The sequence below is a fragment of the Homarus americanus genome, unplaced genomic scaffold, assembly GCF_018991925.1.
Source record: "Homarus americanus isolate GMGI-L3 unplaced genomic scaffold, GMGI_Hamer_2.0 scaffold19824, whole genome shotgun sequence".
NCBI classification, from domain to species: Eukaryota; Metazoa; Arthropoda; class Malacostraca; order Decapoda; family Nephropidae; genus Homarus; species Homarus americanus.
The window spans coordinates 1,034,162-1,061,417 of record NW_024746380.1 but is presented as its reverse complement, the minus strand read 5'-3'; the positions used below and the strand labels follow the sequence as shown (position 1 = coordinate 1,061,417).

General features: G+C 36.6%; 1 protein-coding gene across 6 annotated transcripts; it reads right to left on the bottom strand.

Annotated features, from left to right (window-relative positions):
* Positions 1–26,364, bottom strand: LOC121879221. Of its 6 annotated transcripts, none has more exons than XR_006091290.1 (15): positions 25,929–26,363; positions 23,401–23,618; positions 22,742–22,976; positions 21,428–21,554; positions 20,080–20,361; positions 17,371–18,946; positions 14,685–15,020; positions 13,582–13,716; positions 12,731–12,889; positions 12,271–12,420; positions 10,785–11,017; positions 9,460–9,609; positions 6,960–7,352; positions 5,514–5,618; positions 3–682 (listed from the first exon to the last, which is right to left on the bottom strand). XR_006091290.1 is itself a non-coding variant. In XM_042385818.1 (14 exons), the coding sequence occupies exons 2-13, from the start codon at positions 23,597–23,599 to the stop codon at positions 6,969–6,971; spliced, it is 3,966 nt and encodes a 1,321-aa protein (XP_042241752.1). In that variant the 5' UTR covers positions 23,600–23,618; positions 24,360–26,362; the 3' UTR covers positions 5,225–5,618; positions 6,960–6,968. The 6 variants fall into 6 exon arrangements, 1 of the variants encoding a protein (XP_042241752.1); XR_006091289.1 differs by having other exon boundaries at positions 24,360–26,362; XR_006091291.1 differs by having other exon boundaries at positions 3–678; positions 24,360–26,362.
* Positions 26,365–27,256: the final 892 nt, after the last annotated feature.

Here is a 27,256-nt window from a genome sequence, read left to right as displayed (position 1 = left end):
TTCCTGGGTGTTTTCATCCTCGTATTCAATGTTTCTCCTTAAATCAACGTTATTATAAATATCTAATAACCGTTGTTTAAAACCTGAACAACCAGAAAAATTATAAATGAATGGCACATAATCATAAAATAAGGTTCGTCATATTCCCTTTTCAAGCATGTAAACCTAAGATAATATAGTAAATAAATCCATCTTTCCCTTCTTTCTTTCATGAATTTTCCTGCTTTCTTCAATCCCCTCCCTCTCTGATGAGTAACTTGTATCACATACCCCAACAAACGGCCCTCTCCCAAGTCGACCATTCCCCCACCTCCACCCCAAATGACTGACTGTGCAGAAAGGATCCAGGCAGGCACAAGAGTTAGGTGGTGGAGTGGATGATTATTTTTTACTGCATTACTAAACCCTTCTTTGTTAAATATATGTGCTCTTTAGATGCTATATGAAATATAACCATCACAAAAACAGGAAAATATCATTAAAAATGCAAGAGTAATGTAAAACAGTAATGAGCTAACCTTTTTGTTTTTAGGCCTGAAGCTGTATTCTCCTTCGACTCCCCAGCCTCTTGGGGTGGCTACTCTGAGTCAGTGTTGTGAGGTGACATAGGTGTCAAGGGTGGCATTCCTGAGTCATTAAGAGTTGATGTCCTAAAGGTTGATGGACTATTCACTCTTGCTAGCTTAGAGTAAATGGTAGGAAATTAGGGGAATGAAGTCAAGAATAAAGGAAACAAAAATTATATAGAAATTACTAAGTGGGGCAATTTTTATGCTTGTCTCCATTTATTCAATTAATAATTATCTTAGAGCAACAAATACCTTTTATTTGTTCTAAAAGTAAAACTACTTATAAACAAAGAAGTGAACCATATGCAGAATATTCTACACACAGAAGTAAGCATGATCGCCTTGTGTTACTGTACTGTTTTATCTCTGACTGGCTGTCCATTTTTTCTGCGCACATTGTTTTCTTTGAAGTACAGTATAGGATTGGGATATAGCTCTTTTACTAACAATCGTGAAGCATTTTACTTGCAAAGTGATGAGGGAATGCCAGAAATGACTAGGCAACAAAAAATTTGGCTTAGGAGTTTGTTAAAATACCATCTTACAACGGCGTTCACCCCTCTGGTCAGTCATTTGCTCGGTTCTTGCCGAGTTACCAGATATATTACTGTTTGAATGAATCATACCGAAAACAGTGACATCACTTCCTATGGCAATTGTACACGTACTGTACAGTAAACCCTTGGGATTGCGGACTAATTTTGGAAAGACCATTATCGCTAAAGCCAAAAATCCGTTAAAACTGATTGCCCAATAATTATTTTTAACTAAAGGGTTTGAAATAATGGATATTTCAAAATAGGAGATTTAATTATCTACTACTGTAATGAAATATTTTACATTAAACTTCCATTAATACTTAAGGTATGTTGTTAAAATTCCTGAGTACTGTACTGAAAAAAAAAAAAATTATTTAAATATATTTTTTCCATAAATACTGTAGTGTATGCACATTAGCCTCTGTTCAGATGATTAATTTCACCCATAAAAGTAGCTTTAACTGTACACTGTAATATTAAAACTTATAATTATAGGGATATAAATAGTAATAATGAAAGTATGTCTATAAATAACAATAATGAAAGCATAAAAAGGGCAAAAATAATATAAATCTGTACACACTGAGTCATAGTTCTCAAGGACCATAACGGCCTCGACACTACTCGCCTTACCAATGCAGTAGCTTCTCTAGCAATGGTGCTCGTTGACACGGGCACTCCGACCTCCACAATCTCGCCACATGGCTTCATAGTGGAAACCCGTTGATACTTTATATATTTTTTTTCTTGTATTCTGTATGTAGGATTGTGTGTGCATGTAACTTGTGTAAAAAATTACGAGATGAAAAATAACCATAACATAATATAGCTATAGCTCACAGGATAAAGGAGCAGGTAACAAGTGTGGTGATCAGTATAAAAATGTATAATTTGTGATATTGGTTATTAATTGCTCATATTTTTCAATAATTTTCAACGTATTAGAATTTCCAGTGATTATTCACGAACTATCAGACAACTCCTCAGGGGTAAAGGATTGTCCAGGAGATTTAAGGTGTCCGTTTTAACTGGGTTCTGTTTCATACAGCATTTGTTATATTGAGGGCTTACTTTATAGGGTAAATTAAAAATTTTGAAGCAGCATCCTGTTTTGGATGTGCAATATGGAGAGCTATGTTGTGATGTAATGAGGGTAATAAAATACTACTGTATAATTTTCTATGTATATATATATATATATAGTATACTGTATACAATATATACTACAGGATTATACATATATATATATATATATATATATATATATATATATATATATATATATATATATATATATATATATATATATATATATATATATATATATATATATATATATATATATATATATATATATATATATATATATATATATATATATATATATAATATATATATATATATATATATATATATATATATATATATATTCTCTGAATCACTCACTAAAATATAAAAGGAATATCACAGCCATAAGAGGTAAGTTAACTTTGGCACATTTTAAATTATGTAAATACATTGAATATTTCCACAAAATATCTTCAGGTACTATTTAAGCAGCCAAGCCTGTGGAGCTCTGCCTTACAGTAAATACAGTACAGGTACTAAAAAATATATAACTTCATCTTTGGTTGATCAAGTACAACTTAAATGATAGAAAATAAGTTTGATACACAACACAGAAATACAAGTAACAAAACTAAAAAATCTGAAACTCCAGAGTCCATAATGCACTATAATCTACATAGTTTCAGGTGTAAAGTACTGTACATGCTAAAATTTTAGTGGGATTTTGGTAGTTTTGTCTTTTTACATGTTTGCTTCTGCCTCCCAATGATGGTCTATTAAACTGCAGTATTGCTAACTATGATTGTGATTGCAAATTCTTTTTAAACTTGGAAATTACTTTAACAGTGACTTCCAAGAAAAGACCAAATGATTGTGATATTTTCAACAGTGATTGAATATTACTCTTAAAATCTTGCAAAAATCTGAAATATTACAAAACTAGACAAAGGTTTTTCAGCACACTAACTTGTTGGAAACAATTAATGATATCAAAAGGTAGTGCAACAAGATTTGAAATTCTGTGCTGATCGAGAAACAGAGGCATGGCAAAGGGTAAATTATTGTATGAAGCAGGGTCAGCGGAGCTTGATGCAGTAGTGTATGAGAGAACCCCCTTACATGTGAAAAGCCAACCACAATCTGAAATTAATGCTCCATACCACTTAAGTATGTAACTTAAAAATTCATTATAGTGCATGACCTACAGATGTTCCTGTTTTTGAGCTTTGATTGTAAATTATGCCAACTTTCATTCATAGGAATCGCATATCACAAAAGAGAAGTATAATACAATTGAATTTTCATTCTGATTATTGATGAGATGATTTGAAGATACCGAAGAAGAGTCTCCTCTCTCAACTTGCTTGGAAATTCACAATACATACATACATTATCATCAATAAAAATATTTTGATATTGGAGTCAGGTGTAATAAGCTTGAAAGGCATTTACAATGCCTAAATAGGTCTTTTGTTTCTGTGACTCATCTTAGCATGGAGCTATCTGACCTAAGTTGGAAGCACTTATTACTATGAAGTTCAGTGCAGTGTTGATAAATTACAATACAGTCAGTATACAGTGCAGTATATAATATGTGCACACAGCATGGCAGAAAGATATTCTTGTTTTCCACTAAGTTAAGATAGTTGTCCATCTAAAATGATATATATGCGATATCTCTGTTAGCCGGAACAACTGGTACAGAGCACTTCCAGGAATGAGAGATTTCTGGGTAACGAGACAACCCTCTCAAAGTTGAAAAAAAATCCCTCATCCCCGGAAATTTCCAGGTATCGGGAAAATTTTCTCAGAATTTTTCGGAAAATGTGCCCCTCAAAAAATCATTCATAGCTGGAATTTTCCGGAAAATTCTGGCTTTGGTAACGATTTTCCGAGAAAATTTCAATTCCGGCTACCTGAGCCACCATTTCTATCAGGTTTTTTGTGTTGTTGTACATAGTATGTGTATTTAATGTTTAAAGTAAGAATAATCAGGTAATATTCTGGTGTGTTTTGATAACTTCATAGTGCTCTGCACCAATTGTTTCAGCTAACAGGGATATCACTATTTGACTGGCCATTATATGTTGTCGAAAATATTACTTGAATTTAACAGACTTTTGGCATCAATAGACACCCCTTACCCCTCATTAGTCTGTTAAATCTGTATCTTCATTATATTTTTTAACATAACTGAAGTAAATGCAATTCAGTATTACCTGCACAACATATCTCATATTTTGCCTAACCATAAGCTTTGCAGATCTGCAAATTAGAGACCCATTGATACATGATCATTATCATATATTCAGTACTCAGGTTTACATCGTTTGTATCTGGTATGTGGCATGATGTGGATAAAAAATAAGCAAGTGTGGTTAGGGTAATACTATACAAATGAGTATAAACAAACATAATAATATAATGCTTATTTTCAATTCCATGAAATTAATATCTTGTCCAGCCACCGTTATTATGAAAGGATTTTGATTTTGAAGTTTGGTAGATAAGAATCTGGTAAATGTTGTATTATTATATTCACTAGGGTTTCTGTCCTGGGATCCCAGGATTCCGCCCAATAAATAGTGAACTTAAATCCCGGGACAAATCTTGAAAACCCAGGGATTTCCTGCATTTTAATAATCTCTGTCTAAGCAATCTAAAATAGCACATATACAGCAAAAATACATAAATAAATAAAAGGTGAAACACATGTGTTGCTAAATTAATAACAAATTAGGACTAGCAAGAGTCGGGATGAAAATGTTCCTGTCCTGTACACGAATATGACCTGACGGGAACGTCGTGTACTCATGTATGTTACATGAGTATCTGAGTGCGGGTCTGGCAGCCTGAGAAGTAGGGAATGTCTACTGTAATTTTGTCAAAGGTCTACATGCTATACTATTGTATATAATCGTATTACTCAGTAAAATAAGTAGAATTTTACAGGATGTATTAATTATTGTTCCTATTATCCTAAAAAATGCTGTTAAATTGTAAATCCATGTTGTATTGTTCTTTTTCATTCATATTTCCTGATCCCAGAAATAATAATAATAAAAAATAAAAAAAATCCGGGAAATCCCAGGGCAAGGACTGGTTTTGCCCCAGAATCCCGGGACAGAAAAAACTCCGGAAAACCAGAAACCATAGTATACACCACAGGCTGGGCTAAATAAGGATATAAAGACAAAGTTCAGCACCACCTTCAGCACTGATTATGTCACCCAGGTAACCATGGCAAGGCAACATAATTACCTGGACATACAGAACACTTAAATTACCAACATCTTGCAGACTGCCACTTATACCACTGTATATCTTGTGTACCCACCTTCTAGACTCACTGCATATCATCAATGTAAAATAAGAGCCCTGAGGAACTCCAGCGTTGATTATGTGACATTCAGAGAGATGACCATCCATAGCTATAAGCACTCTGTAACCCAACAGAAAATAAATTTAGAGACTAAGAAAGAAAGGCCATGGGTAATTTTTTCAAATAAGGATTGGTGACAAATTCTGTAAATTCTTTGGAAAAGTCAAGGGCAACTGCATGGACTTTATTATTGTAGTTTATTGATTGGTGGATTAAATATGTGAGGAATGACAAAAGATAAAGATGAACAGAAGAGTAGTCACTGTGTCTGACAATATGAGTACAGTACTGCTTTGATTACTTTTTCATAAATATTTGCAAATTTTTGTGGTAAGGGAAAGTGGATGATAATTTGAAAGGTTAGATTTATCACATTTCTTTGGGGTTGGATAAATGTTGGCATCTTTCTTGAAGCAATAAAGGTTGTAGTGAAGAGAGAGTATGAAGAGTCTGGACATAACTGGACAAAATTCAGCAAGGCACCTTTTGTAAACAGGTGGGGAACCTAATCAAGCCCATGAACCTTATAATTTTTTTAAACTTTCATGATTATTTTATATGTGTTTTAATTTTACAGGTCAAAATTGAAGGCATTTCCAGATCCAGGTAAGGAACCATCTGCTCAATCTCACTGGGTTGAACTAGAGGCAAAAATATGAGAAAGTACCGGTACTGTGGTCTTGGGGGATGAGATGTGAGGAGGAATGGCTACTGAAACTGGAGTTGAATGCTTTATGAGTGGACCAGAAAGCTTGCTACTTTATGGGTTATTCAGCAGTCTGGGTGAATTTTTAGGGAGAAAGTTTGATGTGGATAACTTAATACAGTAAATGCTTTGAAATGATCTTTGCATTGTTTGCAGTTACTGTGTGTGTACAGATGGATTCAGTTTGTATAGTCTATGGGCCTTTTCCTTGTTATTTACACCAAAGTAACTGGAACAATTGAACCTTTGGGGGGGTTGGAATGATTTTAAATTTTTTTATTGGGTATTAATTCCTTCACCTCAACCTTGATATCAGTGATGTGTTTAGCAGTAAACCTACAGCAAGGATTATCAGAAAAGAAAGAAGACTAACAATTTATCCCCTCTACAAGAACTCTGAAGTTTTACTGTTTTGTTGACATAAAGCTGAATTATATTTTATATACTGTACTGTAGACAGATGGATGGGTCCTGTTATATGACCCACTAACATTTGCTACTAGAGTTATAAAATTAAAAAGGATGAGCTGATAAGTTTTAATGGAGGAAAGAGGCAATTTTTTTTAACTCAATTAGATTACTACAAACTCATCATTTATGCACACACTACTAGTACTTTCTCCAATCCCCAACATATTCACTATACAATTTGTTTTAAATTCATTCATATTAAAACTTTACCTCAAGGTACTTACTTAAGTTAATTAATATTTCATATAGGCAGCAAAATTTAATGGACTCCCTTCTTGGTGATGTCCATTAGCATATGAGAGTGCGGCATGTGTGGGTGACAGTGCTGCAAAGTGTGATGGAGACGTCTGGTACTGTGGGCTGTGGTAACTCTCCTCATAGTTGAGGCTTGGCCCGAGGTTACGATGTAGCGGAGAAGCTTGAGGGAGCGGGTTGAATCCCTCAGTGACGGAGCTCATATCAGGAACAATCATGAGGGGGTCATCAGGAGCTGACTGAGCTGGGAAGGTATATGTTGGACTGGGGGGATATTCTGACAGGGTGGTTGGAGGAGGAGTACCAGGCAACTGAGGCTGTAGAGATACATTGGTGTTCTCCAGGTCTGAAAATATGTCTGCCTGTGAGAAATAAAAAGAAGACATTAATAGGGATTGATCCTAAAATCACATTTCATAAGTGCCCACACCTAGGTACCTGGACTACAATGTGTAAATGACTGTGACTCATGTTATATGGAGATGTATGGTGTTTGATGATACAGGTAGACCTTAACAGTCATGGTCTAGAGCTCAAACAGTGCAAGCTGATTTCTAGACAGACCAATAATAAACTGCAGTGTATAAGGACAAACCATAAGTACTCTGCTGTATGATAAACACGACCTAAGAAATAGAACACTATAGCTTATGGTAGAGTCAACCTTACATGGGCCTGAACTACTTGGTGTTAGTTTCCAGTGCTTTTTATGCTAATTACAAATTTCAAGTGACATTTAAACATTTATTCTCTTAAAAAAACTATAAACTCTCACAATTAACTACAAAATAATCAATGGAAGACAGAAAAAATAAAATCTATATAAAATAAGTACATTCTGTATAGAAAACCTCAGTAACAGAATAGTGGCAATGTCTGTCCTCAAGAGTGGACATGACAATCCTGACTCAATCCTGTTTCCTCACAACCTATGTTATTGTTGCATAAATTTTCTAACAAACAGCATTTCCAAAGATGAAGGTAAAGTAATACTGTACTACCCAAAATAAAATAAAATAAAATAAAAATTAAAACATTGAAGGACCTAGAGTACTGGACTAACATTAAAAAATATCTTAATTTCCAGTTATTATTTTATTTCAGTTACTAGTACAGTACAATGCAGTACAGGGGACCTTCGTGAGTTATTCTTTTCTCTCCCAAAATGATATTAATAAATGGTACAAAAGAAATAATAATTTACAAGAGTACCAAAACTTGCATTCTAACCCTGTTATAATATGGAACTTTTTCTTAATGTTCTAATTTTATCTATAGATTTATAAATACCCTGTATATATATATATCAGTACAGAGGTCCCTCGGTTAACGAGTGCCTCGGTTAACGAGATTTCGGTTAACGATTTACCTTCCATAAGATTCTTAACTTCGGTTAACGAGCAATCCCTCGTTTAACGAGTTTTTTACGAGCCGACCTCAACATGTTTTTGCTTGCATTTGGCGGTCCACCAGCTGTAGTATTAGTACGCCAATACAGTAATCGGTTTTAGGGCTTAAATTCCTTACTATTTTAGTAAATATCAAGAAGTTTATACTATTCAATAATTTTAAAAGTTTAATATTAAATATTTTAGTCATTTTAACAATTATTGAACATAATTGAAGGTAAGGAAACTAGTTTCATGCGCGCCATCCAGCCTGGCAACACACCAAACAGGCGCCAGTCTCTCTGTCTTTTCAGTGGAGGTAACATCTTGCTTGAGACTCTCTTCAACTAAATGCACTTTTTCTGTGTTTGCAAGCGAATTATTGGTCATTTTGAAATTAATTTTACATATTGACAATATATAATGCAGTGCAGTGTAGATTTAAAGAAAATAATCTTGAATTACACCAAGAGAACTAAAATTTCATGGGTGAAATGGCACCATGGGGTGACTTCTCTTCCACCCCAATGCCTTCTCTTCTCCCTTCTCCTCCACCCCCATTCTAATTCCCATCATCATCATCATCATCATCATCATCATCCAGGAGCCTTCTACATACACACTTCAAAGTAAGTGTACTTTTCTACCTTTTTTGTTGAATTCAGGCAATTTTTGGTGAGCTGGAACCATTACCCAAAAACCCATTGAAACATATATATATATATATATATATATATATATATATATATATATATATATATATATATATATATATATATATATATATATATATATATATATATATATATATATATATATATATATATATATATAAATCCTCACTCCTACATAATAGTGTATGTGAATTTTGAAGAGTCAAATTAAATGTCTGTTGTTATGCTAAATAACTTTAAGCCAAATACAGTACCTCCTGTAAAACCTGCATTTGAAGTACAGTATTGTACTGTACTGTAGTTTATAATGGTTTAAACACATGACCTAGAGATAAGCCTGTTTCCCCTAACATCCAAAAGGGAGGGATAACAAGGTTGTCCACTTGAGTGATAATATAAACTCTCACCTGTGAACACTCTATGTCTGTTTTTACGACCCTTGTGACCTCAGTAGGATTTTCAGTGATGCTCATGTCTAATCTCTTCTTTTTGCTCTGTCTGTTACGTGCTGGTACTTTGACAGATTCCTTCTGGCTGTGTTTTTTCTCAATGTGAGTCTACAAAAAATGTAATACAGATCCATTAAAGGTATACCATAAGAAACTTAATAAGGTTTTCTTGGGTACTTGATAGTCTGCCATTATGAGTATTGCCACATATGGCAATACTCATGTCGTGTCACATAAGATGCAACATGTATTCTGTGTGGGAGATAGGGTGTACCAGAGAGTAGCAGTTGGTTTTGCAACACACCATGACTCACCAGACTACATGTACTGTACTGTATACCTCATTACGGACACTTAAATCATGCATGTTCCAACACCCAAAAATGGAAGTTTAGAAAACATTATTCAGTTCTTATACAAGGGAGGGTTTGCATGTAAAGAAATGGAGAGAAAAAATACAAAATTACGTTTAGGTGTGTAGCCGGGGAGAAGTGGTGACAATATTGTATTCCTTCAACATTACGTTACATTACACAAAATTTTAAAATATGGAGTGAGAAAGCAGAAAGGTTTAGGTGATTAGAGAGAGGAGTGGAAGGGAGAGATAACACATCATGGGTTTATTGCCAAACACTCCTCAACAACTGACCTTCACTTAACCACACATAATTTTGTCATATAATAAGACCTACATTTAATATAAAATTATAAAACAAAGGTCCAGGGTCCACTTACTTGATCCTGAATACCATCATCAAGGAGATTATCCCTAATCCCCGCCCTACCTCAACTCAGGAGACAGATCATGTGATCTGATTCCTTTGTTCTCTGTCTTTCTCCCTTTGTTCTGTTAGTTGGCTGAAGAGGGTCCTAGTATACCAGCTCCAAGATATTGTCTTTTATTTCTCCAATGTGGGTTTTTACTTCATTTACCAGTGTGACCATTAGGTACACTTTGGGAATATCATCTACTTAGCAGCTCACCTCACAATGTGTTACATTTATTTATTACTTTATTATTACTGCATGTACCGGTATATAGTGTATATAAAATATTTATGCAGTATTTGCACAGTACTGTAATTATAAATGGAATATTTTATGTGACAGCTAAGGCAACTTTTTGGTACTGCTCGATTATTACGGATTCATTCCGAATTCAAATCGTTTAATTCATTTAAAAAAACAACAACATGATTCAAGCCGAAATCTGAATTATAAAGATCCAAATTAACAAGGATGCAGTGTATAAAGATATCACCTTTGTATATTATCATCATTACCTTTAATCGGTCCGGTCTTGGAGAACAATAATCACACTGTGGGCACTTATTTAGTTTCTCAGGGAGGTGCAACTTCATGTGCCTCTGAAGGTGGCTGTTGGTGATGAAAGTCCTGTTACAGACATCACAAACAAACGGCCGGCTGTTAGAATGGTGTTGCATGTGTTCTTTGAGATGAGACTTTTTGCCTGTTGTATAATTGCAATTTGGGAACTGGCATCTGTGCAGCTCACCTTGTAGAATAAAAGAATGAAACGAGAGAAAATCTGAATCAATATACTGTAAAGATAAACAGTCCTGCAAGAAAAAACTTATTTGAGTGGATGGCAACTTTAATTAGCTATTGTAATTAATTGTTAAATGTAAACTGATCTTTTATCATTCAAGATTATTATCATTACAGTAAAGTCTCGAATAACGACGTTAATGTGTCCTCCAATATTGCAGTGTAAGGTGAATCGTCTTATCGCGAATCATTAATTACCATTAAAATAAAGCAATAATAATGAGATGCGTTCCCAAGTGTGACCTTTTCATATCTTTTGTGTGGCTTTTCACCCTCTTTCCCCCCAAAAACAATACAATTAATGAAAATTGCAAACTATATTCTTTAAATAATGTTTCTGAATGCACGTTATACAATATACGGTAAATGAAAAATAATATGGTCACACAAGAGGAGATGGAACGCCATTGTTTTCGTTTGTGTGTACAGCCGGGCACCTTAAATTACACCCCTTTTTTGTTACTGTGCTGTCAAAGTCTGTTATTCTGCAAAATAAGTCTAGAATATTTAAATTACAGTAAACGGACCACTGCATTAATAAATTGACAACAATTGTTTACAGTGTACAGTACAGCACAGCACAGGGTACCTGTACTTTGTATTGTGAATGAATATTTTATTATACCCTATACCATACTAAGAGCAAAAAGAGAAATAAAAGTAAAATAGATGCTACTGCATCTGGTGGTACAGTGTTAAGAAGAAAGACAGCTATTACCTTTGATGGGAACATAAAAGTAATCCCCTAAGAGACACCAAGCAATAATGCCTCTTCTCATCTGTAACTACTCCTATAGTCCAGTACTGTACACAATTGGATATAGTAATTTAAGGCAACAAACTAAGATACTATCACAATATTCATTCTGTACAGCTGCCAGGCATCATTCAGGAGACCAAATTAATGAGTGTTGTTGGTAAGATAACATGAAGCTGATATGTTGTGTATCACAGTCTTGGTGCTATTGTGTCAAAATTAATGTTCATAAGGTTCAATTTCAGGAAATTTTTCTCACATATGGTAAATGGTGTTTTTATATGATGAAATTAGTGTTGAAGTGAGAAAAAGTGGTCCCATACCCCATATTTCCTACTGAAATACATAGAACCATATAACATAATTCAATAAAGTACAAAATTTCTTGGTTCCACTCACATTATAGTATTGAGGTTCTACTGTACTGTACATATCTTACTTACCAGTGTGAAACTTGGTGTGTAAAACCAAAGCATTTTTAGTTTTCCCTGACCAGCCACATGTCTCACATAAGAATGGACGCTCCATAGTGTGCTTTGTTTCATGATAATGCATAGCTTGTATTCGAAAGAATAGGTCACCACAGATCTTGCCTGAAAATTTTTTATGAAGAAAACTATTTAAAGTACAATAAACATTAAAGTAAAGCAAATGTTATCTAAATACAAGGACAGTATCTGAAAACATTCTCGCTATCTAAAAAAATCTAAGGACTTTCCTCCAGTCTGAAAATTTGGAGTGAGACATGAGAATATAACAAGTTTAACAGAGAGGAGAGAGAGAAAAGAGAGGGGAGAGAGAAAAGAGAGGAGAGAGAGAAAAGAGAGGAGAGAGAGACAGAGAAGAAAGAAAAGAAAAGAAAAGAAAAGAAAAGAAAAGAAAAGAAGAGAGAGAGATACTTACATTTATACTTTCTATTTTTAGAGTGTTGTGTTAAGTGTTCATTTAAGTTGAACTTCTTGTGTGAGCTGAAGGGACAGTGTGGACATTTGTGGGTCTTGGTCTCCTGGTGAATGACGCGGTGCTCTAGCAGGTGATAAATGCGCTTGAAGGATGCCTCACCTGTTGTAGAAATAGTACTTGTTACATAAGTTAAGTAAAGAAAAAATAAAGCGGAGAGGGGAAGCAAGTATGGATTTGTGGAGTGAACAATATGCATCTATAATAATGTCTAAGTATGATAGAAGAAATGTATAAACTTATGTGCGTAAGGAGCTTCTATTTATTACCATAATGATATCAAGGGGTGGTGTGTTAGATTAGGTTAAGCTTGGTTACATTAGATTTGGTTAGATTAGATGAGATGATGTTTGATCAAGTTAAGTTTGTATTTGGGTAAATTAATACCCAGGTAAATGATGCTAGGGTGCCTAATCTTCATATGACCTGTTTGGTAAGAATTATTGTAGATTTGTGGTAGTAAGGATTAGCTATTGGAAGATATTAACCAAATTTCACTTAAAATACCATAAAATAATGTGTGATGAGTTTTGCAGTAGATTATCAAGGCCAACAACAACAAAATATACTTCTCCATTAAATTTTGAGTCAAACCTTTACTCTACTCTGAATGTGATTTCAAAAGGTCGATTATCTTGAAAAAAACCCCAAGATATTTGACTAAAGTCTGGTAATAATTTTTTCTGTGGTCATTGCACAAGATGAACCATGTCACAACAATTCCATTATCATTACAGTCAAGAAGTTTATCATTGAGCACTGAACTAACTGACCCCCAAATAGTTTGTACTCACAAGTGTCACAGCAATGAGGAGGGCCTGGGAAGTGCTCCCTCATGTGCACAAAATATTCCTTTGTAAGTGGGAATGAGGCTTGACACAGCTCACAAACTCTCTCAGTTGAAGCTGGTGTTGTCTTCACAACTTCAGCTACAATGAAAGAGAAAATTATAGTTTCATGAAAATCAAAATTTATAAAAAAGAAACACTGAAGCAAGGAACCCAATTTTATTGCCGAGTGACCCTCTGACAACTTAGCAAAGGGTTATAGCTTAAACCATCGTCCTTAACCCTTTAACTACGCATTATTTCAATGGGACTCATCCCCGTGTACACATTATTCTGAGGATATTCAAAGATCTCAAGATACATCAACAATTACATATGCATGGGGATGTGATGAAAACAAAAGTTACAGTGGAAAATGGCAATGTGCTGGCAGTGCAATATAATTCAATCATGTGCAGTGAGTGTGGAATGGTGGACACCCAAGAGGTGCAGTGGAGTATATGGCAGACCACAGGTACTGTATACCCTGAAAACCGATGCCCCAATAACAGCCGATTCGCATAACCGACGATTACATATAGGGAAAATACCCCACAAGTTTGTTGACACCCGGTAGATCCGACAGGTGGTGGGCTCTCTCACAGAAATTTCAGGGAGTTTGGATTTCATTGGTTATTCACTGAGGATAGTGGACAATAACACAATGTGTATTATATATCTCTTCAGTAGATACTGCATTTATAAACTAGAAGTAGAATTGGAGGAGAAGGAGTGCAGGAAGAGAAGGATGAAAAAAAAGGGAATTGTAGGGAGCTAAATCTTTCTGATTGACGTGGATAATAAAGGTGAGAAGGATTTGGAGGTGGTCCTCTCAGGTACAAAACATACCCAAAAAAATACATTTCAGAAAGGAGAAAAGGAAGGTAGAAAGAAAAGGGGAGGAAGGATAATGAGAGTGCACATGTTAAAGTTAAGTAGGATGCAGAAAAAAGTAAAGAAAAGAAAGTGATGCATGAAAATTTTGACTGAGATTCTATCCAATGGACAGTACTAGAAAGAAGCCCAAACTATATTCTGATACAATAGTTGGAGTACAGTACAGTACCCACCTTTAACCTTCTCTATCAACTTGACTCTTCTACTGGTTCTTCTCAATGGCTCCTTGTTGACAGCTGATGGTGTTTCACTCTCCTCATTAACCTCTTTGAATTTATTGACTTGTGTAATTGTCAAGTCTTTAGTATCATGTTTCTTACCAGCAACTTGTTTTATGTCCTGTTTTTCTAAGCCATCTATTACATCTTCCTGAAGCACTTCATTGGGGTCATCTGGGTTGAGTTCCTCTGTTTTCAAGTGAAGCATATCAATACTATTAACTGCAGTAGTACTTGGCAGAGATGCTTCTGATGAAACTCCTATGTCCTGCCTGGCGTCTGACACCAACCCTGTGAGTGATGTATTTTTCTGTATTAATAATTAGAGAAAAAGATTAAGTTATCATTTATCAATCATATCTTACATTTAAGATAGTTCATATAGATTCTATACTGAGCACTGCATAATTTGTACTTGTAACTGCAAATTGTTGGGTGTGTCTAGAGATGACTTCATGTGGGTAACACTAACACTTAAAATGAGAAGTAGATAAGAGATGTAGAGTCAAGAACAAGAGTCCTGTTACCTCTTCTGCTGCTCCATGAACCCCCGAGATTTATAGTACTTGTGAATCCGAAGCATTTATGGACAGAATAATGCAACAGAGTGTAGTGTTTCGGGTTCATGAGTTTGAATCTTGGGGTTTGTGGAGCAGCAGAAGAGGCGACAGGACTTTTGTTCGTGACTGTACAGTACAACACAACACACATGGACCCCACCAATAGATTCACCTAAGCTGCGCAACTCTCAGCTTCCACAGATAATTTAATCCAAAAACATTCAGTTGCCTTTCCATCAACACTCCCATCTAAATGCCCTAATAACAACTCCCCAACCTACTGCAACACAACCACAAAGAGAGAGAGAAAAAAAGCAAGTTCAATATATTACACCTCAACATAAATAACATCTTAAACATGGTAATAGAACTTCAAAATTATACCTAATTAACCCCTTGAGCCATAGGAACTTACCTGGTACACCCTGTTACAGCAAGCATCACTCCAGAAGGATGTACCTGGTATGTCTTTTAATTTCCATGACAGTAGGAAAAGATGAGAGGGGGAAATTGCTCTGACACACTGATGGGCCCAGTCAGATTTTTTTTTTTACTTGTGTTAGGGTGAGCATAAAGCTAACTGTATTCATCTGTATTCGTATTTCTTTCTCTGAGTGGCCAGCCTGTTCTGTTTACTTGTTTTATAAGAGAATGACCACACCCCTTCACAGACCCCCACCAAGTCAGGCTGTGCAGACTGGCAGTGCTCGGCAGCCCGGACGTACCTGGACTAAGGGTTGGAAAGTGATTTTTCATGTCCTTGTGTCCCACACGTGCCAGCCAGACAAGTTAATATTTTGAGAAGCAAATACCTAAATGGATTCTTGTCTGGTGCTGCATGATCCCACCTTACCATACATGTTTAACCAGTGAGATTGGTCAACCAGTGAGGTAAATAGAGAGGTGGCTCTGTGTGTGTGTGTGTGTGTGTGTGTGTGTGTGTGTGTGTACCTGACCTGATGCCATATCATGACATCACAGCTGATCCCTCCTCCTCCTATTAGTCTATTCTCACAATAACTTGACTGAAATATCTTTAAAAAAAAAGAACTCCCACTGATTGCTGTCAGCAATTGTGTTATAAATTAAAGTGAAAACATCAACATGTATATGAAGCAAGAAAAACTGACCAGGTGAAGGTAAAAGATATGTGATGAACACAAGTGATCTGTGAGTGAGTATGTTGGTGTAAGAGTGAGTGAATGAGTGTGTTGGTGTAAGAGTGAGTGAATGAGTGTGTTGGTGTAAGAGTGAGTGAATGAGTGTGTTGGTGTAAGAGTGAGTGAATGAGTGTGTTGGTGTAAGAGTGAGTGAATGAGTGTGTTGGTGTAAGAGTGAGTGAATGAGTGTGTTGGTGTAAGAGTGAGTGAATGAGTGTGTTGGTGTAAGAGTGAGTGAATGAGTGTGTTGGTGTAAGAGTGAGTGAATGAGTGTGTTGGTGTAAGAGTGAGTGAATGAGTGTGTTGGTGTAAGAGTGAGTGAATGAGTGTGTTGGTGTAAGAGTGAGTGAATGAGTGTGTTGGTGTAAGAGTGAGTGAATGAGTGTGTTGGTGTAAGAGTGAGTGAATGTGTGTGTTGGTGTAAGAGTGAGTGAATGAGTGTGTTGGTGTTAAAGTGAGTGATTGTGAGGTTAGATAATAAAGATATACAATGTAATATTTAGTGGAAGGTAAGATTTTGTGGGAAAGAGGTGTGAATATACATGTACAATATATTTGACAAAGTACTGTACACTGAGGGAGAAGTAGACAGTGTAGTGACCTACTGTACACTGAAGCACTACACTGGGGGTATGACCACACTGTGTTGGTGATGGGTATATATACAGTTAAAAATCTATGGACTGTAATGGTTGAATAGTATTTTTAGTGGTCAAATTAAACTATGGGTGATATAAATAAAGGGAAGTATAAATTAATACAATAAATAATAAAACTATATACAGTAAACCCTTGTTATTCACGAGGGATAGGTTCCAAGGAATGGCGCGAATAGGCAAACCAGCGAATGCCAAGGGTCTACTGTTTTGATTTTTTTCAATAATTTCATAACGACTGTTTTTATACTTGAATGTAACTCACCTGAGCCGGATGAATTAACACTACGGTTGATCTTAAACTTGACCTGACGTGGTGGTACAAATAGGCGTAGTCCGGCTGGGACGGCTTTGGAAATGTCGTCTTGAAGATTTCTTTGGTTGTCTGTTGATGTTTCACTCTCTGTTAAAATATTTCTTACATCTGAGCTGCATCCCTTATATACCCGATCTCCATCCAAACACTCTGATGGACACCCCTTGTATGTGCGATCTCCATCTACGGTGCCTCCAACAAGGGTAAATATGCCTCTCGTTTCTATGCCACATTCTGATGACAATCTCTTCCCATCCAATAAGAGATCCTGTGTGGACATCTCTCTAGGCCCCAGAGCCAACAATGATTCCTCCCCAAGCCTGTTCATTTCTCTGTGGAACTTGTCAGCAGCACTGTTTTTTAGTGGATAGTGCTCATAATGTGACTCATCAGCAAGGAATCTCTCTGGTACAGCATTTGTTAGTGAGGTATCTGTTGACTCTACAACTTTTTCTGGAAACTCTTGATTCTGAGATACTTCCTGCTTCACTTCTGAACACTGAGGGAACTGATGCTGAACAGTCATGTCTTGTGGACAGTTAGATATCTGAGTATCTGTTGAATTTTCGTTGTAATATATATCGCGCTGATTACAGTTAATATCCTGCGTGGTTGTCGACTCATCGTGGTAATAAGATTTTGCATAATTTTCTTGATTATGATGAGGTTCAATCATTATGTGTTGCGTGTCTTTTACATCACCCGATCTGCAAGGGTAAAAATTAATGGCTGGATTAAAATTCTCATCATAGGGAAATGACTGAGTACTCTGGTCATCTGAGACAGTCATGTCATCTTCAGGATTATACGTACTGACATAATAAGACACTGCACTGGCAAAGCCTTGTTTGTTCTTAAGAGGATTTTCTCTCATAGGGTAAACACCAGAAGGATTAACTCTTGAAGTGTAAGAATCAGAGCAGGGAACTTTCATACTGAAATTTTGATCATAAACTTGTCTTTGGTACATGTGACTTGAGTCTGAAGAGAGAGATTCCTCAGCACCATAAGGAGGCTCCTGATGCCACACGGCCATATTTCTTACAAAAGACTGACCAAAATGCCCTTGGTTATTACAGGCAAATTTGTTGTCATCTGTTGTAGTTGTATCCCCGACAGAATCTTCAGAAACATGTGAGTGACAACCAGCAGCATTGGATGCAGAAGGCGGATGAGAAAAAATTAAATTTGGCTGGTTAATATGGACGTCCTGGGTACTATGACCAATATGACACATGTCATACTGGTTGTGTTGTTCCTCTTCTTGGCCATCACATCCTCTTCTTGAGTTGTGAAAGTCACTAATTTTGTGGTGTGACTGCAAGGAAGACTGGTTAGCCGGATCATCCTCGGTGTCTGACGTAAGGTCTTGTGGAGGTGGAACAGTGTGGTTAGAAAAATCACTGACACTTGGGAGAGTTTCCTGGCTTCTCCCACTGCCAATCTGGTCATCCTGAAGCTTATCAATTGCAGTAGATATTGCAAGACTCAGGAAACTTTCATTATCAACAACAGAGTCTGTTGACTGAAAATAAAAGAAGACAGAATTTAAGTGTAAAGTTTCAACACTCCTGTTTGGAATATCTTATGGTATAAATTAAAACAATAATTCTATCTACGTATTTATCTATATCTACGTATCTATCTTTCTCCTTTTTCCACTTGTTTTGTAAATCAAGGAGTATAGAAAATTGCTAAAATGAAAGAGCTATGTTTAATCACAAACACTGTCAACACTGAGCCCTTACTGGTTACATTACAGAAAATTTCTAATGCTTCCATTAGTTCAATATGGTAGAGGGTTGTTTATCAAATTTCATACTTCTCACGAACTCTTTATTAATATTAAGTACAACATGATCACTGTATAAGCAAAAAAAATATTAAAATAAATGAGACAAATTTCTTTTTTCACGAGAAAGAAATTAGGAAAGATGGACATAATAGTAATAAACTACCAAGTTCATATGCCCAACAGCGTGGTTTAAAGAAATATGACTGTCTGGAGGGCTAGTAAGTCAAGCTCTCTGAGTACTGTACTTAAGAAGCAAATGGACATATAGTGATGCTGCTGATGGTCTGCAAAACACTCAAAACTTTTACTGTAACTTGGAAGGAGAGAACATAAATAATCTACAGATAAGAGATGTCCATGTACCATGGAATATGTGAACAGCTGCAGGATACATGGAGCAGGAAAGACATATGAAAGGAAGGAGCCAACAGTCTAGGGTTGTCAAGATAAATGTTAAGATACAGAAGGATATATGTCAACAGTGTCATGGTAAGAGGCAGTCAAGTATTAAGTAAATGTGTGGCATAATGATATAATTATGATCAAAACAAAACCCATTAAAACAACAATAATTTAGGGAATGGTGGAAACTAGCTGATGACTGGAATGGGGGAAGGGATGGAGGGTGGACAAAAGAGCTGAATTACTAGTGACTGTACAGTTGGCTTTAGAGAGAACTTTGTCAAGGAGGACTAAGTATGACTGGAACAACTCTAGAGATGCAAACACAGTCTTCCACATTTGACGGAGTAGAGGGCTACTAAATAACAGAAAGAAAGTCAGTAAAATATATGAACAGAAAGTATACTTACAGAGAAACAAGTTGCAACAGACAAATTTGAACAACAGTTAGCTATACTTACTTGACAAAACTTCGCCTTCAGCTTTGAGAAAGGTGCAAGTAAGTCGGCAGGTAGCAAAGAATGTTCGTTGAGAGAATCCAGGAGAAAAAATAACGCCAGAAGTGAATTTGGATTAGTGTAGAGTGGGTGCGTCTGGATGAGGTAGATGGCTGTCTGTGGGTTGAGACAGGACCATTGTACCCACGTCAGGAGGCTACGCAGGTTACGCTCGCGATTTTGTGGACAACGGTGGACCCATCGAGTCACCAACAACAGAGTCTGGTCTTCATGCAACTGCCAGCTCTGTTGAGTAATAAGGAAATACATCTTAATATATTACCCCACAAGCCAGTAAATGACAACATGTTTTCTGTACTATAATAAAATTCAAGACTGCTGAAGCATTACCTACAATTACAATATATTCAACTTTAATATGTCAGTGAGTTTTTAAGGCTCAAAATAAAGACTTGGTATATCTGTAGAATCTCCTATGAAGTGAGTTAGTTAAAGTTATTTGGGTCAGCTTAAGTTTGGTGATTTAGTTTGAGTTGGGTTGGGTCAAGTTAGCTTACAATTGGTTAAGTTACTTTGGATAAGATGGGTAGGGTTTGGCTATTTAGGCCAGGTTGAGTTGAGCTATGTTAGGTTTGTTTAGCTTAGGCTTACTGGACTGAGCTAAGTAAAGTTATCTGAGATGGGATGGCTTAGATCAAGTAAAACAATTAGAGTTGGGTTGGATTAAATTACATTAGGTCAAACTATCTGGGCTGGTTAGGTTAGAACTACTACAAATGGTATGACAGGGCTCTTAAAATCACCTCAAAGACTTACTTAATGTAGTGACTGACTATGAAACACATTTAAAGTAAGATTGCTTCCCTTACAAATGTACCCCTACAGAATAAATCCCAAGCTGTTACCTGCGCAAATACATTCTCCTTATCACGGTTCACAACACTTCATCATGAATTGTTTTGAGAAGACATTAAGTATTAAGCTGTATTTCCAGAGGTGGAAATACATGATTCTTCTGAATATCTTCCCATTCATTTACAGTATTTCTCACATTCAGAGCAAGACATATTTTGCAATCTCATTAATATCTGAGTCAATAAGCAAAAGTTATTATATTTTAGAAACAACCAGGTGAGAAGGACTACTGTAGGTTAATCTGGGGCCCTGATGTGATAAATGCCCACACCAGTCCATGCTGTTGTTAGTACAATCACGCTAACCTCACGTTATTTTTGGATTATTGATTTTTTTTAATTTTTTTATTTGGCCGTGGCAACTGATAACATATACATACAAGTAAAATGTATTTATCAATTTGTATCTAAACTACCAGTAATTTCCTCATACTCACAGGACTGCTCAAGAAATCCTCCAACCTGGTGTGTGATAGATCAAGTACTTCCTCGCCCTCAATAATATCAGATAAATGGGCTTGGATGAAAGTTCCAGTAGTTTTTTCTAAAGCTTCCAAGTTGAACCTAAAATAAAAAAATCTGTTAGAACTGAGGAGAGGAATTTATGGTAGACAATATTACTGTACAGTGAACCCACACTAATTCAATATTCATTATTATATATTTTTGGATACGGTAACTCAAAACAGTATCTTCCGTTTATTTTGTCGAGGTAAAATCCATGAGATTTTGTAATGTTGGATTATTTTAATTATTCCCCAAATCTTGACATAAATCACATGACCTCCATTACTGTATATAATGGGAGATACATTCCTATGGATGGGGAGGGGAATCTTCCACTATTTTTGTCTACCTTCCAGTTCTTTAACCCTTAGCAGGTAGATAAAAACTCCCTACTCCACCCTATATGCACAAAAAATGGAACCCAAGGAACAAGAAATGATCACTGATGATGGTCCTTGCCCCTACACCTAACTTCCACTGATGATAGCCACCATTCAAAGGTTACAAAATAATACTAAACATTCACTGGTGCACACAAAATTAGGTGCAAAAAGAGCGGAGAAAATTTGTAAACAAAACATGGAAAGTAAAAAATAGTGTTGAATAATATGAAACACAAGGTAAAGAAAAACAGTCAGTGGCCATGAAACTTTAATTGTGTTGAAAAGTTATTCCAACATCTATGATATTCATGAAAAATGTGGTAGTGGTGTTGGTAGCAGGAGCACAAGAGGAAAAAAGTGAGAGGTGAATTTTAGACACGAATTTATGGCTGGAGGTTTTGATTCATGTGAAATGGAAGATGTGTCCTTGTGACCAATTGACTTAATGACATATAAAAGCAACCAGGATCATAACTTGGTTCATGAAGTGTCTTTAACCACTTGCATATGGGGTCACCTCTCTGCTGAATAAAATCATTTGACATTAACCAAATAAAATAATAAAAGTGGTATCCTCATAGTGAAGGAGTTAAACAGGGTGAAGAAGTAGTTTATGCAGTATTTATATTGATTCTGTCTCCAATTGCATGTAAACTGCAAGACATGGCTCTATAAGAAAGAAAAGAAAGAGGAGAAAAATTAGAGAAAGAAAGAGAGAATATAAGCATGATCCAGAATACTGAACTGTATTCTTAAATAAGAACTTTACATTTTTCAGACAATTGAATTTTGTTTCTTTAATTCTGACTTTAGAAAGACCTTACAGGATTATAACTAAGGTTTATGAGCCTCGGATCTTACTTGGTAGCCATGTCCCGCACAGTGAGACAATTTGTTGCATCCAAGTATCTTTCAAGGTATTCTGCACAATGTTCCTTCAACTTGGCAATGAGGAGCTTGTTGGCTAGACGCAACAGTTCTGCCACATTGGTTTTATCTACAACCACTGTTCCGGTGTACATGTATGCCAAGAGGCAACGGAAAACCTCTGGGTCCTGGGAGCTGATGGTGAGCTGCTCCTTGACAGTTTTACTTGCTGGGGACAAGAAAAATATCTTGTTAATGAAAGCTTACAGTAATTAATATTATTACTCCCCAACTTTTTTCTTGTACCCGGTATACAGTCAACCTTCCACATAACAGACTTATCTCTCCATATAACAGATGGAGGTTTCACATCTAACAGGCCCTTGATATAATGGACTTTCCTCTCTATACAGTACGTTAAATTGAGGTTTTACTGTATAATTAAAATAAAATAATGAGTTCTCATCTTATTTCAGTGTTTTATAAAAAATGGGTTAAAATATGAGAATAATAATGGTTAATAGGTGACTAAGCCATGAGACTAATGTAGAAAAATAAGAGAAAAGATGTACAGTATTACTTTTGTATAAATGTTATATGATTTCCTTCACATGAGAACAGTATAGTGCTTATTTAAGAGAACTGTTCTATACCTTTAAAAATGGAGTCAAAATATGGAGAACAGGCTGCCAGGACACAGCGGTGAGCCTGGAACTGCCTTCTTGCCACGTGGAGAATGACGTCACAGCACCGTATAAGTTCACGTTGGTTTCGCAACTTTTCCAGGACAGCCGTGCCATGCTGGTTCTCTGTGAAGGTCATGGCATTGTTGGGAAGAAGAGTCAGTGCCATTGTGGAAGCTCACACTGATCTGAAATGATTTTTTTAATAAATTATAGTAAAATGTTCTCCTGGGGGTGAAAAAATAAGAGTACTGTAAAAAGAAATTAAAATAGAAGAGAAAAAGGCAATATTAATCTACACCACGAACATGCCGGAAAACCAGCTTTTTGAAGTGAGAAAGATTGTACGAGTACGGAAACACAAAAGAAGGCAGAGCATTCCACAGTTTGGCTGTATGAGGAAAGAAGGATGTACTATAACGGGTTATTCTAGTGTGACCGACATCCACACAGAAACGGTGGGCACTGCAGGCAAGACGAGTGTTACGAGCCCACTGTCTTGCCGGCAGTACACAGGATGCCAAATCCACCCAACAATGCCCGTTAAAATACCTGTAAAAGAGAGAAAAAACATTGCAGTGAAGAGAACAGGAAGAGAGATTATCAACTAAAGGAGGTGAGTTAATAAGATGAAATGCATTTGATTCCACTCTATTTAACAGTTAGACAGAAGAGCCACCCCAGATATAAGAGCAGTACTCCAAGTTAGGACATATGAATTACATACCACTTCTTCACGTAAAAAGCACAGAGACATCATTTTAGTGTCATATAATAAATTTTTCACTGTTTTACTCCACAATTTCCCTCATCCTTCATGACCTGCCCATTACAGGTGATTTATGATCATAGATACAGAAAATCTAAAAACAAAACAAATAAAACTTAAAATTAAACTAAAACATTATTGTTTATTTTAAAATACTTACTACAGGTTGTACCACTCTAGTCCGGCAACCTCGGGACCTGACCGGTGCCGGACCATGGAAATTTCCGGACCATGGAAATTCACCCTCGAAACACCCTACGTACATAAAGCATAAAAACATAAGATAGGACATAAATAAATAAGAAAAAGTAATACTGTTAAAATACTATTTCATTTACCTTTAATGCTACCATAATTCTGTTTCCAATGTGAAGTGATGGGACTATAACTCAAATTACATTTGAGTTACATCAGGGATGTTGGCTATTGGGCAAACTAAAATCGTTCCGGACCACGGGAGTTTCCGGACCACAGAATGCCGGACCAGAGAGGTACAATGATAAGAACAACTGTGGAATAAATGAACGAAATTGAACGACTCCTTTTGGTGGTAATGATGTTCTCAGATTTGTTTGGTGATCTTTTTAGTATTTTATCCCACATTTCCGTTTTACTTCAAAGCCATGCTACACGACTTTGAGCAACTAATATTGTTGGTAAAAAAATTAAATTACAAATTTATGACAGAAATGTTCTAGAATAATCTTTTATAGCTTTTCTGGCTAATATCAATGGTTAATATTCGTTTAATGGCTGTGGCAAGATTTTTGTATATGGTTAATCTAGGATTAGGTTAGATTAGGTTAGGTTAGGTTAGATTAGGTTAGGTTAGGTCTGGTTAGGGTAGGTTAGGTTTCAACACTGCTGAAAGAGATTTGGTATTTGAAATTGATATGAGAAGAGGCTGTTATTCTCATCACAAAAAGGAGCCACAACCATTAAACAAACATTTATCATGTCAAGGACGGTACAGCTGATGTGTTATTTGCTTTGATGTTTATATTCTTACTAAATTTTCATCAGTGAGGTCTGATATAATAATAATTTTTATGGAAATTATTCAGCAGTACACATGGAACACTTCTCTCATGTACACAAAAAACATTAAATTACACCATATCATAGTAAGTTCTTTATGTTTAATATGCCAGGGGTCCAGAGGGTTGAGTCTCATGAATAGGAAGTTAGGTAAGTTTCTTTGGTTAGGTTGGTGAGGTCTTCTGACAATGCTTCTGCTGCTTGTTTTTCTTATAAACTAAGATTAGGTGAGGTTTAGTTAAGAAATAACCATTTTTAAAATATTTTCCAGATCTTTGACAATGTCGACAATAAAACAAGGTGAAATCTTGGAACTTTTGAATGATTTTTTTATATGAAAAATCAGCAGCTGTGACATCCTAGATAATTATTTTTCCTTCTAATTCTCCCTATATAAAACTCAATATACAGGTAAGTGTTGGCAACTACTAAATATTTACCCTTGCTACAGTCAAATGTTCTTATTCCTGTATATACTTAGAACAAGTCAAAGTAACTTAAAGAATTATGTTTTTACCAGTCTAACCACCTAATTAAACCCAATAGAAGTTATAATTTAGGAAAGTCTATGTTTTAGTTCACACTATTATCCCATTGATCTCACACACTACTGACTACAAATATCTTCTACTATAAATATCTTTAATATATTCCACTCACGCACAAAAAACACCATCTTAAACTTGCTAACCTTTCTGGTGTGTATGAGGGCAGGCAATAATTATCCTACAGCTAATTTGGTAAAAGAAGTAATATACTATACATATCGCCGCTAGTCACTCAGTCTTGGCTACAAAATAAAGACCAAGACTGAACCTTTTAGCCAAGTGACTGATCGGTTACATCTCTGTTATGTATAGTTGGCAAGCACTGGCTACTGAATGTATCTGAACCTGCTCCAGTCTAACCCTCGGTGCCGTCACAAGGCTCTGGCAAGTTGTTCCAAGAGTTCACAATTCTCACTACGAAAAACTTTGCCCTCGCAGTTTTCTGGACTACAGTGTAAATATCCTGGTAGGCCTATAGTAGCACCGCACGGTCTCATAATCTCCCAGCCTCATTACCTCCCAGCCACACCACCTCCCTCCTTTTACTACCTCTTGGTCTCACTACCTCCCGGCCACACTACCTCCCAGCCTCACTACCTCCCTCCCTTCACCACCTCCCAGCCACACCACCTCCCTCCCTTCACTACCTCCCAGCCTCACTACCTCCCTCCCTTCACCACCTCTCAGTCTCACTACCTCCCAGCCACACCACCTCCCTCCCTTCACTACCTCCCAGCCTCACTACCTCCCAGCCACACCACCTCCCTCCCTTCACTACCTCCCAGCCTCACTACCTCTCAGTCTCACTACCTCCCAGCCTCACTACCTCCCAGCTTCACATGCCTGACGTTGTACACTCCTCCAGACAAATGTTTGCCGATGACGCCAAGCTATTTCGGGAAATCAAGAACCATTGCGGACTGTGAAGAGCTGCAGAAGGACCTCTGTGGGCTCCAAGAATGGTCGAAGAAATGGCTGCTGAGATTCAATGTCACGAAGTGTAAGAGGATGCACCTGGGGCGTACCAACGGTAAGGAGGCGTATCATACTGGATGTTCCAACGGGATGAAAAACTGCACTATTTGAGACTGAATGTGAGAAGGACCTAGGTGTGTATGTTGACAATGAGCTGAAGTTCACGGGCCATTGCGAGAAGAAGGTAAATCAGGCAAATTAATTATTGGGTCTTATAAGAAGGTCGTTCAGATATCTAGACGGTCTGTCCTTCGTAACGATCTTCAAGAGTGAGGTGCTTCCCCATCTGGGGTACTGTCACCCTGTCTGGTCCCCGAGATATGCTAGGGACTGTCAGTTGGTTGAAAATGTTCAAAGGAGGGCCACCAGACTGGTGTCTGCACTTCGGCACCTCAGCTACCCTGAGAGATTGGAGCGCCTGAACTTGCCTAGCTTATACTACAGACGGGCAAGGGGTGACCTAATTGAGGTGTATAAGCATCTCAAGGGGCACTAC